Below are 17,533 nucleotides of genomic sequence, written 5' to 3'. Positions count from 1 at the left end.
GTGATATTTAATTGTATTTTTATTTATTCATTTATTTTTTTTTATCTATTTCCACACTCATTTTCCTATTTTTTTTTTTATTTTATTTATTTATTTATTTTGGTGTGTATTTTTACTTTTATTTATTTATTATTTTTTATTTTTAATCATTATCCATTTATATTTATCTTTTTGTATTTGTTTTTTAAAGTTTTTTTTTTTAATCATTCCTTTATTTTCACTTTTATTTTTTTCATTTTGGCAGTTTTGGTCCTCCATAGTTTACATCAATGTGCTTTGTTGACCTTTGTATTTTTTCTTCTTCTGTTTTGTGTGGAGCAGTTTGAGTTCCCTTGAGCTCTATAAATAAACTCGCCTATTTTGGTTTATGAAAAAATACATCAAAAGTCTTATTTTTATCTTCTTTTTCTCTTTGTTTTCAACTTTTCAACTTTAAAGCTTTAGTTATAGTAACTTTTTATTGCTCTAATGATGTGGATGCCCTAAAATTTTCATCACTTTAATTCTGTTTAGTTTGCTTTTATTCATGTTGATCTTTAGCACTTTTTTTGTCCTTACTTTGCCCAAACCTTTAAACCTCTCTCTGACTGGTTTAGACTTTTTTTTTTATCTGTTTTTGCCATTCTCCTAAATTTCTGGCAAGCTTTTCCAGTCAGAACTATTCATTAACATTAATTTTTAAAGGTGGATTATAAATAAAGGTATTGGTATTATCATTATCAAACCATTGTAATCCTCCAAGACTCACCAGCATTTCATGTTCCCCAATTGCAAAGCAGATGGGAGGGAGTCTTGTTCTTTTTTATGTGTGTGATTAGATTTAAATCATGGAACAATTAATCACCTAAACAGACACTTTTCTTGGGGAAATACTTTCAGATCTAATGTAGCGAAAAACATTGGGGGCAAAAACTTTTGAGTAGCAACTGGAAGCAAAATCACATCCATTTAGATCAATCTCTGCAGAAATTTGACATAACGTCTTTTTTCTTCTTTAAAAATGAAAAAATGAAAGTTCCTTTTTGTGTTTTTTTTTTTTTTTTAGAAAGGCTTTATTTGGACATTTTTTGATGGTGCTGGACACGGGGGAGAAAGACAGAAATGCTATAAATAATCTATCCTCATTTATTTTATTGCAAGGGGAAAAAAAAGATGCAAGCATATTAGTTGAGACAACTTTTAGAAAACAGTCTATGACTCTGGTGAATGTGGGTTTGTGTTTCTCTTCCATTGCATAAAAGTTTTTTTTAAGTCTCCTCGTTCCAGTCAATGTGGTCCAGAGTTTTTATTTTAGGTTGAAACAGAGGTACGACAAAGCCAGAGAGGTTTTCCTGTTTTATTTCAAAGTCATGCCACAAGTTGACATTAAATACAAAAGAAAAAATAATAATTTCCGATCGTAGCTATAAAATAACCACAGTGTAACCGAGAACCAAATCCAACGAACACGCGTTGAGAAAGAAAAAGAAAGCTCACGCTGAAAGAAACACACAGACAAGCACACGGTACAGAACATACAGCACAGCTCTCTGAAACCTAGCTATCAGTAAACATACGGGTCAGGAACCAACGCAAGGTAAAGTGGATATATAAAATTAACAAGGTTATAAAATACTGATAAAAGATACTTGTTATAAAGACCGTAGCATCTTCTAGAAGTGTCACCATGCAGTAAGTATTCCAGTCTCCAGTTAATAAACATCAGCAGAAAAATACAAGAAGAATCACAAGCTCATTCCTTGAGTGGACGCGACTCCAGCTCAGATAAAAATGTCGATGACGAGAAAGCAGAAGGTTCCCGGTGACCAGATTCAGTACAGTCTACAAAATGCTTTCGTTGAGAGAAACAGAATACCTGGAGCAGTCTCTGAGCTGTTTTTAGACACATGCAGCGGTTTGTAGGTCGAGGAGGCTTTGAAATCCACAGGCAGGCAAACCTCAGCTGCTGTGACGCAAAGCGGGAAAAAAAAAACTGAAATAACCACGAAGGGTTTACTCCTCAGGGCTCCAAATCTGTTAGTTTCTGTTTCTTAACCCCAGGAAACCTCGCACCTGATGGTGTGATCACTCTTTGCCTTTCGCTGAGGGACGACCTGGAAAAGTGACTCTGATGACGTTAGCATGTTTAGCTGCTACGCTAACAAATCCAGCTCCTTTGACAGCCTACCACAGGGGTAAAGTTGTAAAGTTTAATACATTTTACTCTCTGTTTTTACCTGTTTTAACAAAAGAAAACCCCAAAAAGAAGTGAAATGTAGTCCTACTTTTTCATATTTGTGTAAAGTGAAAATATAAAAAATAAGCAGCTTTCAGTGTGCTGTGTAATCTTCTCCATGTCAGGGCTGTTAGATGTGACTTTATTCTTAATCAATCTTTCATTTCTCCTCAGTTTGGTACTTTTCAGGAAACACTTAATGCTTGATGTGAAAATGTCTTTTTTAAACGTTACATTTTTTTGTTTTTTGCTAATTTCTCGCCACCTATCTTGTGCATATTTTAGTTGATAAGTTATTCAAACTTTTTTTAACTTGATGATAAAGGTGTCGCCCTGAACTCCAAGATAACTGTTCAAAAAACTAACAAAAAATAATAAGAGTAAGATTAAGGAACAACTTTTGTTTATCTCAGTGGTTTTTTTTGTCAAGGCCAGAAGGAGCCGTGACGAGGAGGCTACGGAGCGGCAGGTTGCCGACCCTGGTCTAATAGCTGGTAAAGATCAGTCAGAGTTATAGTAATAATACACTAAGTTGTGCTTTAAAGACGTGGCTGACCACAGAGCTACAGATCCTGGCCTGAAAATGTGAAGACTAACAATTTGACAGCAGTCAACAGCGATCGACTGATATCTGGGTTGGCGGCGGCAGACAGATGGAAACTTCTGGCTAACTTCTGCATATCTAGAAATGTTGATTAATTCAGCATTTTCACTGTGAATGAAATGAATAAAATATTTCTTTGGTACAAGATAGTTTTTACCAAGTTCTCTCTCTCTCAGTCGTAAGCTCAGTGTCCCACATGGTTTCATCCTTCGTCTGTGGATGTTTATAAAAGAGTTAGTTTCTCTCTGATCTGGCTTTACATGGATACATTAACTGATTTCTTATTAAATGTATTCCAAGGTGGGACGCAAAAGAAATGGTTTGTCTGGGAACTTCAGGTTTGTTTACATCTGCTCCATAACCTTAGGTTTAAACGCAGGTTAAGTCAATCAGGTGGTCACCATTGTTCTGCAGTACAAGAGCGAAATATAAATAAATATTATAAATAAAATTCCTCAAATCATTTTCACAAGAAGGGACATGGTCCAAGCCAAGGTCCGGCACCTGGAGGAAGAAAGGCGCAGGTCAAGCTTGGATCACAAGAAGCTTGGACAAAGTGGGACCTGCCGAAGCGAAAGATCTCGCCTCTCTTTCCTGGTCCGGTTGGTGTATAACATCCATTCATCACCATCAGATGGACTTGTATGTGGAACGAGAAGGAAACATTGCGTAGACTGTGAAGAGGGTTGGGAACGATGGCGCATATTCTGGCAGGATGCAAGACAGGGAAGATACAGGTGGCGCCATGATGAGGTTCTCTGCGCACTGGACAACATCTTGGAGCAGGAGAGGCAGAAAAAGAGTCAGACCAGTATGAGACCTACACCATTTATATAGTTGATCAGAGAAACCACCAGTGCCCCAGAAGCGCCTGGGAGATGAAGGTGGACCTGGGTAGGAAACTACTTTTGCTTCATGTTGTGCAAATACCACAGAGGCCGGACCTGGTCTTATGGTCTGAAAGAGGCAAAGAAGATCATCCTGATTGAACTGATGATCCCCAGGGAAGATAGATGAGAGGAGGCCTACGAGAGGACCTTGCTGAGCAGTGCAGGGTCAGAGGGTGGCAGACTTGGCTTTTCCCCATCAAGGACGGTTGAAGGGATTTTCCAGCACGGTCTGTGTGGAAAACACTTACAGACCTGGGAATAGCAGGAAGGGAGGGGAAGTTGGATGCCTGTAGGTAAGAGCGTCTTGCTGGCTCTGGAATAGAGCTAAGAGGGTCAGGAAATGCCTCCCAAAACCCAAAAGCAATGTCTTATTGCATATTTTATCAATCATTGTAAAAAAAGCAAAACAAATCCGGGGTAAAATTTGATCAAAAACCATGCAAACAAGAAATGTTCAATCTGTTTGACTGAGCCAGGATAACAATAGCATAAATTTAGGAAAAACAGCAATATGTGTTTAAAGTTGGTCCAAATTTTTACAGCGCCGCCCTGTCGGTTGTGGCTGCCTGTTGTGGCCGCTCCGTCTTCTTTGTCTGTTTCTTGTGATTTTTGTCTCTTTTCTGTTATCTCTGTATTTGAAGTGGATCATTACTTTGTATGGTTTATTTGTTGGTCATGGACACCAAACTGGTTTCGTCTTCAGTGATACTTTTACAACTTTTTCTCCTGTGTTTGTCTGGAGATCCTACATGTAACCATGGCTATATTGTTTACATATGAACTCAGCTGTTAGCAGCCTGTAGCTTGTCAATGCTAACTAGTGCAAGGCCTGGTGTTTCCCCACAAGGTGAGGAGAAATTGTAGTTTATCGTCTTTTAACTCCCTAATTCCTACAATCTACCATATTTTATCCACAGTTGAACTGGAAAGTTTTATCATCAGGGCTCTTAAAGGATTTTCTGGATTGTCTTCCTCTAGATCTCCTGTACGATCATTTATTCGGCTGTCTAATGAATACCCTCATCATTCATTTGATGCTACAACAAAATCTTTTTTGTGGAACCAATCTTAAGTTGGTGCCCAAAGTTTTCATTTGAGGCTAACTTTTCTCAACTTTTTCAGGTCGTCCCCGTCCCTCTGAGGCAGATCACATGATCCTGTTTTTATTAAAATACTTCTAAGTCTGGGAAAGGACTTCTGATAATTTACTCTGTCTGATAAATAAAAACATCTTCCTCTGATAAAACATCCAGAACATGAATCCCACAGCACGAACTGAAAAGTCGAGTTGCTGCTACTTTTATACACATACTGTATACTGCAGGATACTGAATACAAATATTAGAAAATTGTTTTACTGCATGCAATTGTGCAACGTAAGCCTTCTACTTCACACAGTATGTTTATCAAAGTAGCAACAGCGGATAACGTCTCCATCGCTCTGAAAGAAAAATAACCTCCTGTGATTCTGAAATGGTGCAGAGAGCAGATCTGAAGCGGTTTTTGCTACATGCACTGGCATTTTTGGATTTCGTACAAAAGTCACCACCTTTTTTTTTTTCTCAAGCAGCTCAGCTTCGTTTGAACGGTTTCGTGTTCTGAAAACCTGCTTTGGCATGGCCGTGCGGGAGTATGTACAGAAAACTGAGGAGTTTCATCGCTAATGTGGAAATCAAAGAAAACAGAGAAGGTCCGTTTACTCCAGCTCAGCCTGGTCAGTCTAGAAGCTGGAGTGTTAGTGTGTGTATCATGTCTTTGTGTGTGTGTGTGTGTGTGTGTGTGTGTAGAGGTTAACAGTGAAAGCCTTCACACTTTTGGCAAAGAATCACAATGTGCAACAATTACAAGTAACAGGAGCAACGTAATGAGGATCACTTCATGACAAAGACAGGGTGAAAAAAAAGAGAGGGAACATAAAAATAAAGTATTAAAATAAAAAGATCACTTCGTCTGTCAAACACTGTCACTCTTCATCACCTGAAATGTCCCGTTTTTATCCGACTCTGTGTTTTTGGCACTACACGAGGAAAAGCTTGAAGACGAACGACGTGTTGGATTTCATATCGAGCTCGACACCCTGTTATTTCAGCTCCTTACTCTCAGTGTTACTGCTGCTGTAAGTGACTCTGAAGCCCAAATACCCTCCATACATCAGAGCTGTCAGGGTGTGTGTTAGAGGTTATGTTTCTGTGCCACTTCGAAACAAATATGAGGAATGGAAATGACAACGCTGGTCTCTGAGATGTTGAAATGTTGACACTGTTGCCTGGTATGAAGCAGCTGTAGTGTATTAAATCAGGCTAACATGGTACATTCATGAAAACTAGTCCACTCTTTGCCAACTTTAACTCTAATATCCTCCAGATTGAAGTAAAAAAATAATTCTGGGGAATCGATCGGTGATCGGCCCATCCTTACATATAAAACTGATCTTATATTCCTCCAGGAAGATCTGACAACCAGCCATTGTTGCTTTTTGCTCTGAGACCTAAAACTTGGCGCACTTTGTTGGTTTTTTAAGTTAAAAACATAAAGATTTTATTGTTTCACAGGTATCGTTAAATGATTTTCACTAAAATAAGATTGGAACATTGAAGGTATATGCTGTCAGTTGTAAAAATAAAAATGGGTATTGGCAGGTCAGGCTTTTTAAAGATCGATGATCGGCTAGAAAATTGTGATTGGTGCACAGCCAATAACAACGTAAAATCCAGAAGTTGTCAGAACTTGATTGAAAACCTCAATACCTGGCACTAAAACTTAAATATCATTAGAGATGGGTACCAAATTAGGTAATTTAATAGGTACCAATTGACTTAAAATCAAATGGTATCACGTTTAGGTACCTAAATGCATCCTTGTGACTGAGAGGGAGAGGAAGAGGAGATTGAAAAACAAAAAATATTATTAAACAAATTAATATTTTTTTCCACATAAGCACAAAAAAGTACCGCTGAGTACCGGTACTGATTGCCAGGTACTGGGCACTGGTACCGTTTCGTTTCATATGTGAAAGGTGAAGGCAGACGCTAGTGGACACTCAGGGAACTGCAGTTTTTTTTAACATGGGGGTCAATGGGGACTGACTCACGGCTGGAGACAGACTCTAGTGGACACTCAAGGAATTGCAGTTTATGAAAACATGGGGGTCAAGGGGACTGACTCACTGCTGGATACAGACTCTTGTGGACACTCAGGGAATTGCAGTTTATGAAAACATAGGGTTCTAAGGGGACTGACTCACGGCTGGAGACAGACTCTAGTGGACACTCAGGATACTGCAGTTTATGAAAACATAGGGGTCTAAGGGGACTGACTCACGGCTGGAGACAGACTCTGGTGGACACTCAGGGAACTGCAGTTTATGAAAACATGGGGGTCTAATGGGACTGACTCACGGCTGGAGACAGACTCTGGTGGACACTCAGGGAACTGCAGTTCATGAAAACATAGGGGTCTAAGGGGACTGACTCACGGCTGGACACAGACCCATCCTTAAATATCATAAAGTTTGGTGCGTATGTCGAATACTTGATGGCGCAAAAATGTCATCCCAGTTGTTTTCCCTTCACCGGCTTCCTGTTTTTTTTAGAATTGAAAATATTAAATTTTACTTTTTTTTTTAACTTCTTTCTGATCAAAGACAGCACAGCCACTCTGCCATTAAGTCCAACATTAGACAAAAAAACTCTGAGTTCATACCCAGCCGTCAAAGTGTTCAGAGCCCCACTAAGGCTTTACGGTCCTCAAGCCAGTTTTTGCTAGAAGTCCCCAGAGCCAGGAATAAACACTGGGGTGATCAGGTCTTCTCGGTCTCTAGGCCACATTGTCCTGGCGGCACCAGATAAAGTCCACAAAAACAAAACCGATGTCACTGTTTTGAGACTTGTTTTAGTGGGTGCCAGTCTTTCCTTTGTTTTGGTGATTAATAAACAGCTGTTGTTACGTTTCTCTCCTGTGCTGCAACATTCTGTGATCTCAGCAAAATCATCTTCATCACTCAAACTTTAAGGCTCACGCTGAACAGAAAATGTGGCTTTAGTAATGGCACTTACATAATCTGACTGGCACTAACAAAACTTAAACACAGGCTGAATTTAGCTTTCCACTTTGAATTAGCTTTCATGAATGTACCACAGAGCACTCGTTAGCCTGATTTTAGCTTCATTTAGGTCGGCGTCTTTCTGCTTCTCTCTGATTGTTTGATCAACAAAACAAACTTTAAACCTGAAAGTGAAGAGTCTCGTTAGATGAACACGGTTTGGTCGAAGTTATGCATTAAATGGAGCCAAATTAGGGTCTGAGTGTTTTGCCACCACATGACTCCAAAGTTATACCGCTGCATTTTCTCAAACTGAAAGGCTCTACTTTCATTTTTTTAGGATAAAGAATGTTTAACAAAACAGAATCATTCAAACTGTCCTGATTGGAAACTTAACTAAATAAATGAAATAACTTTTCTGACAGTTTTTGTTATTGTGTAAGAATACAGTGTGTCAGGCTGCGGGGCGGTGCAGTGATCAGCAGTACTTCCTCACAGCGTGAATGTTCCTGGTTAGATTCTCTGATGGGAAGGAGCCTGTTTGTGCAAAGATTGCATGTTCTTTCTAAGGCTGCCTCCCACAGTACACACACATGCTTGTTAGGCTAATTGGTGTCTTTAAATTGCCTGTAGGTGTGTGTGTGATTGGCTGTGTTTTTGTAGCCCTGTGATGGACCGGTTGCACCCTGCCTCCCAATCTGTGGTACACGGGATAACAGGATAGAAAAGTCTGCTTTTGGGTTAAAAAGAAGTTTGCTTCACCGTGACCTAATTTTGTCGATTTATGCCATTTCTGGTCAAGATATTTGTTTAACTTACAAAGCAGAGTCTCATCTGGTGAATACAAAGCCTGAATGATTCTGTTTACTCATTCAGAAAAATGAGCTTTGTTAAACGACCTTTTATAAGATTTAACCCACAATCCACTCCCCAGTTCAGCTGTAAACCATGAGAGGCACAAACTGAGGCGTCATTCACCCAAAGACCAGTTTGTTCAAGAGAATTCAAGCAGCACACTGCAAAAAACTAAAATCTTATGAAGTGTTTTTGTCCTATTTTAGGCTAAAAATTGTCTTTTTATACTTTATATTAGCCACATTCAACTGGTCAGTCCAGAAAAATGAGATTTTTTTACTTGTTACGAGCAATTTAGACCTCATTTCTGTCTTTAAATAACTTGAAATAAGACATCTTTCTGGACTGGTCAGGTGAATGTGGCGCATATTAAGTCTAAAAAGACATTTTCTACTGAGACTAAGACAAAAAACTTGAAAGGTTTCCAGTTTTTTTCCAGTGTAGCCGTCTCTTTTGACACCAACAACCTCTCATTTACTCTTCATCTCACCCTCAGCTCAGCTGAATTTGAGCGATTCACATTTTTGACCCGGGTACGGGAGATTAGAGTCACACCTGGTTGCTGTGATGTACTGTTTCCAGGTTTTACGGGAGCAGTGCAGTATGGAGGACAAAAACTGCCAAAATTGAAAAAAACAAAAAAAAACAAAAATTAAAATAAAGCAAATATGAAAAAAATAAATAAATGGATACAATTAAAAATGAATTTAAAAATAAATCCAGAAATAAAATGAATATGAAAAAAAATATACATAAGTAAATAAATAAAATTTTAAAAAATAAAATAAAAATTAATGTGGAAATAAAAACAAAAATAAAAAAAATATAACCATACATAAATAAATATATAAATAAAAAATGTGGAAATAAAAACAAATTTGAAAAAATATATAGATGAAATTAAAAAACAATTAAAAAAATAAATGTGGAAATATATATGTAAAAGTAAATAAATCAATTACATTACATTAAACATAAATACAGAAATAAATTCAGAAATAAAAGCAAATATAAAAAATATACAAATAATTAAATTAATACAATTTTTAAAAAATAAATAAAAAAATAAATCATGTGGTAATAAAATGAAATATCAATAAATAAGTAAATAAAAGCGCTCTGCTCTAACATATCTTTATTTTACTTTTACTTGTGTTTATAGTTTGTTTTCACTTTTACTTCTATTAATTTTTAATTTTGGCAGGTTTGGTCCTCCATAGCAAAGGTTGTTCTTACATGGCACACCTAGGACATGTCTAACCTCACTCTGATTGGCACTGCAGTTTCTAACGCTGACTGTCAACAAGCAAACACAACCTTTCTCAGACTCTTCCAGCTCTGTTCCTCTGTCAGACAGAAAACAACAACAAAAAAGCACAGAGAAGATAAATAGCACCTAAAAAGTAGTCAACAACTGCTGCTAATGTTCACCAATGCTAGAGGCATTAAGAATGCATCACTGTAATACAAGACATAACTGTTTCAAACCGGTTGATATGGTCGGACTGACGTATGGTGCATTAGTGTAGACATGCTGACTGCTCAATACTAGCATTTCCAAGACTTCTCAGATAGAAAGAATAAATATAGATTAACAATTGAACAGTACAATACAAGGCCATGAACATATCGGAAAGTAACCCATGCAAGACACATTTATAAAGATGCTGTACACAAAGGTGTGTGGTCAATTAAATGCCATGTGTGACAGTTCAAGTAATGGAAAAAGGCGCTGAAATCAGGAAAACCAACTCGACAAGTTTGACCCAAATTAGTCCACTAACTGTCTTACATTCAAAGGAAATGTCTTGAAAATGAGAACAACTCTTTGTAAGAAACACAAGGAGGAACGAAAAAAAGACTGAGACATACCCAAAAGTCATCGAACTGGGAATGAAAAGTCTCTGCAATGATATTGCACTTTTGAGAAAAACAAACACATGTTGTGGTTTTCTGTTCGGGCTTCGGTCACAAAAAGCCTCGGTGCCAAAAGGTCAGATTAGATGCAACATGATCTACGCAAGAAATGCCACAGTTCATCAGAGATAGATTAAATTGTACCAGTGTTGGTTCAATATGCAAAAGCCATCTGGAGTCCTCCTAAAAATCACTCAACAGTTCGCCAAATGTCCCTTTAATAGATTTCCTGCTGCGGAGGCAAAGCCAGGACCGAGGCGATGGCACAGGTTGTTTGGCAGGATGTCTCCTCTGCTCCCCTCCTCCTCTCCCTGTCCATCTTTCTCTTCCTTCAGGGTCTTTTTGCCCCTTTTTAAATCAAATAAAGTGCAAGGTGTGATGTTCCCCTAAAGGGCTGTTTCCTCCCAGTTCACACCTTTCCACGGAAAGCGGCGTCTTCCGGCTAAATTAACAGATATACATTCACCCCAAGCACTCCCAGGTACTCCCACTTAGAGCAAGGCTGGAACTAGCAGTACACACACACACACACATACACACTCTCTCACACTCTCACACACACACACACGCCTGGTCTGTGCCAACAGCAGGAGCACAGCTGCTGTCTCTCCGGATCACGTGGCATGAGTCTTCGGCCTGAGCCAACAGACTCAAGTCAGAGGAAGCGTCAGGCAGTGGTGTTGCCGTTAAGAGATGATGTGGCACAGGGGGTGGTGGTTTGTAGCCAGGCCAGGCCAGGCCAGGCCGGGCCGGGCCAGAGCGGTCCAAAAGGGACTAAGAGAGCGGAGGGTCTGGCTCATCTTTGGTCCCATAAAGCACTTGATTATGTCAGGGGAAATCTTTGCACTCCGCTGGACGGGGGAGGTGAGCACACACGTCGGGGGAGAGGGGATCACTATCAAAAGCACCGGCTGCTAAGCTACGACCGGAGAGATGTGCAGCACAGGCAAAGAGTTCAGGTTTTTTAAGCCATGCAGTTTTTAAGATCGTCCATAGCAACCGGCAGAAAGCGTCTCGGGGAAATGGTTCTGGTGAAGGAAGACGGGAGGCAAGATTTCACACATGAGCGCGCTCACTGAACAACACAGAAAAGCTCTCAGAGGAGGGAGAGAATAGCTGCTGTTGGCTATCGGTTTTTGTAAAGTCCACAGTAAAAAGTGACAGACAGTGCTGCATGCTCTCCAAAGCACCGGCAAACTGGTGGAGACTGGAGGGGTCAAGGTGGGCGGAGCAGGTGGGACGAGGAGCGACGATACAAAAGAGCACACATGATGAGAAAACGGATGGAGACCATGAGAGAAAGCAGAGGATGGAGGATGAGCTAACACTGAGGACAGCTGACCGAGAAGATAAAGAGTTTCTAACATAACCCCCCTCCGCCTCCTCAAGGTGGAGAGACAGACTCAACCTTAAGGCAATGCATAGCCCTTGGAAACATTGGCACATGCATGGAGAGTGCAGAGACGTCTGCATATGTATCAGGTGTGCATGTGTGAGAGGAATAAAACGATGCACAGTTGTGTTGATTGAAAATTCTAATGTTGGAGATTCTGGTGATGAAATCTGCAACGAAAACTATCTCAAGACAAAAAAAGTGAAGCAAGCGCTAAATGATGGAGAATTTTGGCATGAATGCATAAAAATAAGTAAATAAAAACACTTTCTGCTCAGAGATATGAGTCGCAGACTTTTAAAAAACGCTGAGCGAAATGAGCAACCAATAAGAAAAGTGCAGCAGCAGAAAAACACGAGCTCCCACGATGGAGGAGGATCAGAGGTGAGCATGAACGGACGCCGGCCCCGATAGAACGCCACCTTGAGTTTCTATCGCTGGGACCGTTTGAGTAATGGGATCAGATGTTGGTGAGCGTGGTGGAGGTGATGAGGCGCACAGTGAGCGTGCCCGGCAGGTCGTTGTCCTGGCGGCTGCCCTTGTCGCGGAGGTGAAGCGTGTGCTGCTCCTGCCGCTCGTTGGGGTCGCTGAACAGGATCACCTGACCCAGGAAGGTGTCCACGATCATGTTCTTGTTGTAGATCTGTTGGCCGTGTGTTGAGGGGAAGGCGGGAGGAGAAGCACGGGAAAGAAAGGAGAGAGGAAGAGGAGAATAAGAAAGAGAAGAAGACGAGAAAATACCAGAAGACATGCACAGAGGAAAGGAGGTAACCTGATAGAGCAGGGGTCTGCAACCTTTACTTTCATAGGAGCCGTTTTACCTCAGCTCACCTGGATTAAAGTCGTTCAGGAGCCACAAAATCTACTTTATCTTCTAAAATAAAGACTAATAAGGTAAATAAAATTCTATACATAGTTTAAATCTAGTAAATAATGATCTAAACGGGGAAGTCTTTTGTGTTATTAATATTGTTCATGTGATGTCTAAGTTCTTTGTTTTGAATAAACTTTCAATTTTCATTTAAAAAAAATCTGAAACTTAAAATTTAGAATTTTTGATTTTTTAAAATTTGTTTTTGCTAATTTAAAATCCAAACATTCGAAATTTCTGACAATTTTAAAATTTCAAGAGATTTGCAAAAATTTCTAATCTTTGATAAATGTTGAATTGTCAAAATTTCAAAATTTTAGAAAAAAAATAAAAATTTGAAATTGCACAAATTTGCAAAAATTTTAAACAATTTTAAAACGTGCAAAAATTTAAACAATTTAGAAATTCCCCAAAATTTCAAACAATTTTGAAATTTCTGTTTTTTTTCAACACATTGAAAAATTAAAATTTAATAAATTTTCAACAATGTCACATTTTTTGCATTATAAAAATTAACTAAAACAAAACAAAACAAAAAAATTAGAAAGTTCACGAATCTGCAAAATTTTAAACAATTGTGAAAATTCAATTTTAATTTTTGTAAATTTAAAAGTTTAAAATGGAAATTAAAAAAAAAAAATTCAGCAATTTTTAAATAACACTTGAATTTGTTACATATATTGCTAATTGTCTCCATCTCTTTATTTTGATAATATTTTTTAAAGCTACAAGGAGATGCAGGTTGGAGACCCTTGTGATAGAAGAGTGCAGGAAAAATAAAAAGTAAAACAAAGTGTAGAAAATGATAACTCTGGCTTGGTTTATGCAAAGAGGAGCTTATACAACCGATAATATTTGATTTATAAAATAAGGATCTAAAAAATAGAAAAGCGCAGAAGAGTAAAACTTGGGGCTGAAGTTTTATAATCTAATAGCTCTGAATTTGCTGACACCTCCTAAAGATTAAAGTCGATTGATCAAATTTGCAGAAAAAGTTGCAGATTGGCAGAAATGTCAAGGTCAGAAAAAGGAGCAGGGAAAAGCTGAGAGACTCATCCGTCCTTTTTTTTCCTCAGTCACTGGTTTTATTTGTCTCCACTGAACCTCCAAAAGTGGAGGAAACTTTAAAAAGGAAAAGACAAAATCTCTTTCTTTACATCCTCTGGGTTCGTGTTGTAGTTGAAAGGAACTCTTCAGTGAAATAAGCAGTTTGTTAGAGAGTCTGTCACATATTTTTAAAGTGTGGTTGAGAGAAAATTTAGTCATTTGTGAATCTTTTTGTCCCGTGTTTCACTTTTGCACAACCTTAAACCTTTAGAAACATCTCTTTGTTCGGTGTCAGTGTGTTTTCAGCGTACGTTCTCACAGCGGGGCGTCTGCAGAGACCGACGGCTCACCTCGATGTGGATGCCCTCCTTGGGTTTCTTGCGGTAGAACAGGCCTTTGATGTCGAAGCTCGGGCACCGCGTGTCCTTTTGAACAGGAGAACGAACGCGCTCTCCCTCACAGGTGATGATGACGTACGGATCTACAGCTGGAGCAGGAGGAAGGTGAGTCAGTGAGGAGGTGAATACAGACTTCCTGTTATCATGCAACTGGTGTTTTAAAGCACATCAGTGTCTGAATATGAGAATGAAGCAGCTCAGATGGAAATCTACATAATCTGTGTAATAAAAATTTTGTCCACCTGTGGTTCATTTCAAAACTAGGGATGGAACGGTTCACAAAATCCACTGTTCGGTCTTTATCACAGTTTTGTGGTCACGGTTTTCTGTCTGGTCACCACAGGTTACCATAAATACCCAAATAATCCACTATTAACAGATTATTTTTAATCAATTCTCTCATTTATAGTCATGAAAACCCTGAAAGAATGAGGCTGTTTCCCATTTCAAACATCATTAAAGCTGAGTGACACTGCCAGTTTCAACATGCCAACTACTCAGTAAGGAAAGTCTTTAATGGCTGACCCTGAAGTCACTAAAAGCCACTAAATGACGCTGCCGTTTAATCTGTATAATAATCCATTAGCATGTAATTGTCATGGACTCTGAAGGAGAGAGTGAAATAAGGTGGGAGATAGAAAGCAGGAAAAACACAACATCATAAATTTGTTTAGAACTAGAAATAAACTTTCTTCTGTCCATTCTTGTTTTTTATGACTAAGTATCAACCCTCCTCCTTAATCTGGGCTGGGGACCAACAGAAGTGACCGTAATGAGACACACACTTGGTGATTCATGTGAATGCAGTTGTCTGCTCTGGAGCAGCAGGAGGAGACTGCTGCGAAGTGAGGAGGACTGTAAAGCCGCGTTTCCACCAAGCAGACCGGTTCGGTTTGTCTCAGTACTGTGCACATTTTGTGGCGTTTCCACTGACTTATCCTGGGACAGATCCCCAAATTACCGAGATGAGCCGTCCCACTTTTTGGGACCCTTTCGTATGGGTGCCAGACTGAACCAATCCACTCTCAGAAGGTGGAGCTAAAACACTGCAGACCGTTGATTGGTCGGTAGAATCATCACTTCCTGTGCGACAGCGGCTGCATTTCTCCTGGAGGCACACAGACTTCTCTGAAACAAAGCTTGATTGTTCTTTGTATCAAAGAGCTACATGCCAATCACAGAGAGGACGAAATGCTGCATGTCTTCATCTGTGCTCTTTGTTTACTGTGTCGTGTTTTTCTTCTTCGTTGGATTTATTAGCGGGGCAAACTGTGTCGCGCTGCTACAACATCACGCTATTATTTAACAGCTGCGGCTTTCTGCATCCGGCTTACACGCCGCCTACCACGAGAGGGCACAGTTTATTGTGGAAACACAAACGGGATCGGGCTTAACTGTACCAAACCGTGCCAAACCGTACTGAACCGAACCAAACTGCTTGGTGGAAACGCAGCTTTGTCTGTGTTTGGGCAGGGGGAGGGGCTCACACATGCTTTAACCTCAGGTTCTCCAAACTCCAGAAAAGTCACAAGAATTTTCATCTTTGAAGAAACTCTCCAGAGGGCTCTGAAAAGTCATGAAATGTAGCGACAAAGTCTCTGAGTTCTTAACCGGCATCAGAGAGCTCACACCCTCTGACTCTGTCTTTTTTGCTCATCGTGTAAACAACAGACACGCCTCCCCACAAAGTGTCCTGCTGTATCTTTCACCTCCAGTTGTGTACGACTGAACTTGCCCCAAACTGAGTAAAATGAAGGAAAAAGAAAAACACAAACTAAACGAAGCACACGCCCCGAGCCAAGTGAGGAAAACCGAGTGGTTCAGATTTCTTTTAATAATTCGTTCCATCCCTAATTCAAAACCTTAGAAATAAATCAAGCTACGCCTACACACACTGATATCTCAGTACAAAAGACCTATAATTTCATAAACCAAGAGAAATTACTCTCAGTGGACAACTTGCTGTTAATATGTTCAGCATATTTTTTCATCATACACTCCTTTTGCCTTATTTTAAACACTTTTAAAATGTGTTTTTAATTAAAAAATATTTCTTAATGCTTAACTGTACTTTTAATTATTTTTCTGCTGCTGTAATGATGGAGAAAGCTTCTTCTTACAGCCTCAATGTGAAGCAGTCAAACATTACTGACTCTGGCGCCCTCCTGTGGCCACTGTGGCACATATCATGAAAATCTCTGCAGACTCAACAGAGCTGTCTTGCTGTTAAGTGATAAAATGTGTTTAATTTGTGAATTTGTCCACATAAAATGGTTAAACGTTTGCACACTATAAGAAGTTAAGGGCTGCATACACTACAGGCGAGGACTAAGCAGCTTCTACATCAGATGGTGCTACGGTACCTTGTGCTTTGGGCAGAAGTCTTTGCTTATGTGGATTGAGGCAGTGAAGCTCTGAGGGTGTTTTATAAAACAAGAACCAGATCATCAGCATGCAAAACAAAAAACAAAACAAAATCACACACAGACACATATAGCAGAGTCAGGATCCAGCTTCATGTGCAGCAGCCTCACCTCCATTGGAGTCCTGTCCCTGCAGACCCTCAGCGTTCAGTACATGGACCTGAGTGACCAGCTGAGGGTAGCCACACATCCCCGTCCAACACGTCTGAGGAGGCTCGTCCAGAGACAGCTCTCTGAGGAACAAACAGCGTGACATGTGACTGTTAGAGGACTTTATTTTTTTAAAGGTTTAAATCTGATCCATGCTCTCAGTAACAGCTCATTCCTCCCGCTCTGCTCCCTGTTTCACCACAGTGTGGAGGTGAGAGAAATCAGATTTACTTGCAGTCTGAAGGCACATCAGTAAAGACTCGGAGCAGGAAGTCGCCCTGCTGCCCGGGGTCGAAGGTGGTGGGAATGATGACGTAGCGGCCCTCCTTCAGCTCCTTCCTGAGGAAGACGCAGCGTGAGTTGATGTAGATGGAGCCCGCTACTTTCTGCTGGGCTGAGTGCATACGGTACTTTCGATTCAGCTCCACCTGCAGGATCAGAAGATATCACAACAAAAATGTAAAATGTGAACGTTATCATCTGTAAACGTAAGAGAATCATAAGATTATCTGCCAAACAAATCTTTACCAAACATTTTCTTCACCAATATGTTTTTATTTATTTATCTATTCATTTATTTGTTTTCAGAGAGTTGCAAGTTTACAAAACAAACCTTCAATTATTTATTACAGTAAATATGCGTTACATATTTACACACATCACCATAAAAATGTTGCAACTTTACATAAAAAAAGTGCTATTTTTATTTATTTATTTTTTTCTCCTTT

The 17,533-nt window shown here is 39.6% G+C and overlaps 1 protein-coding gene across 3 annotated transcripts in view; it reads right to left on the bottom strand.

Annotated features, from left to right (window-relative positions):
* Positions 1–9,686: 9,686 nt before the first annotated feature.
* capn5b (calpain 5b) overlaps positions 9,687–17,533 on the bottom strand; it is a 72,091-nt gene continuing 64,244 nt past the window's right edge. For 2 of the 3 annotated variants that reach the window (XM_074672833.1, XM_074672835.1), the window contains 5 exons: positions 17,037–17,233; positions 16,767–16,888; positions 16,596–16,646; positions 14,185–14,321; positions 9,687–12,559 (listed from right to left, as the gene is read on the bottom strand). In XM_074672833.1, coding sequence (XP_074528934.1) covers positions 12,377–12,559; positions 14,185–14,321; positions 16,596–16,646; positions 16,767–16,888; positions 17,037–17,233 — 690 coding nt within the window. In that variant the 3' untranslated portion in view covers positions 9,687–12,376. The remainder of the gene's footprint in view (positions 12,560–14,184; positions 14,322–16,595; positions 16,647–16,766; positions 16,889–17,036; positions 17,234–17,533) is intronic. The other variant, XM_074672834.1, reaches the window with a different exon arrangement.

This window comes from Halichoeres trimaculatus, unplaced genomic scaffold (assembly GCF_033239565.1).
Source record: "Halichoeres trimaculatus isolate MK-OKI-2021-1 unplaced genomic scaffold, fHalTri1.1 fHalTri1_scaffold_6, whole genome shotgun sequence".
NCBI classification, from domain to species: domain Eukaryota; kingdom Metazoa; phylum Chordata; class Actinopteri; order Labriformes; family Labridae; genus Halichoeres; species Halichoeres trimaculatus.
The sequence above is the reverse complement of the archived record's forward strand: the minus strand, read 5'-3'. Positions and strand labels throughout refer to the sequence as shown.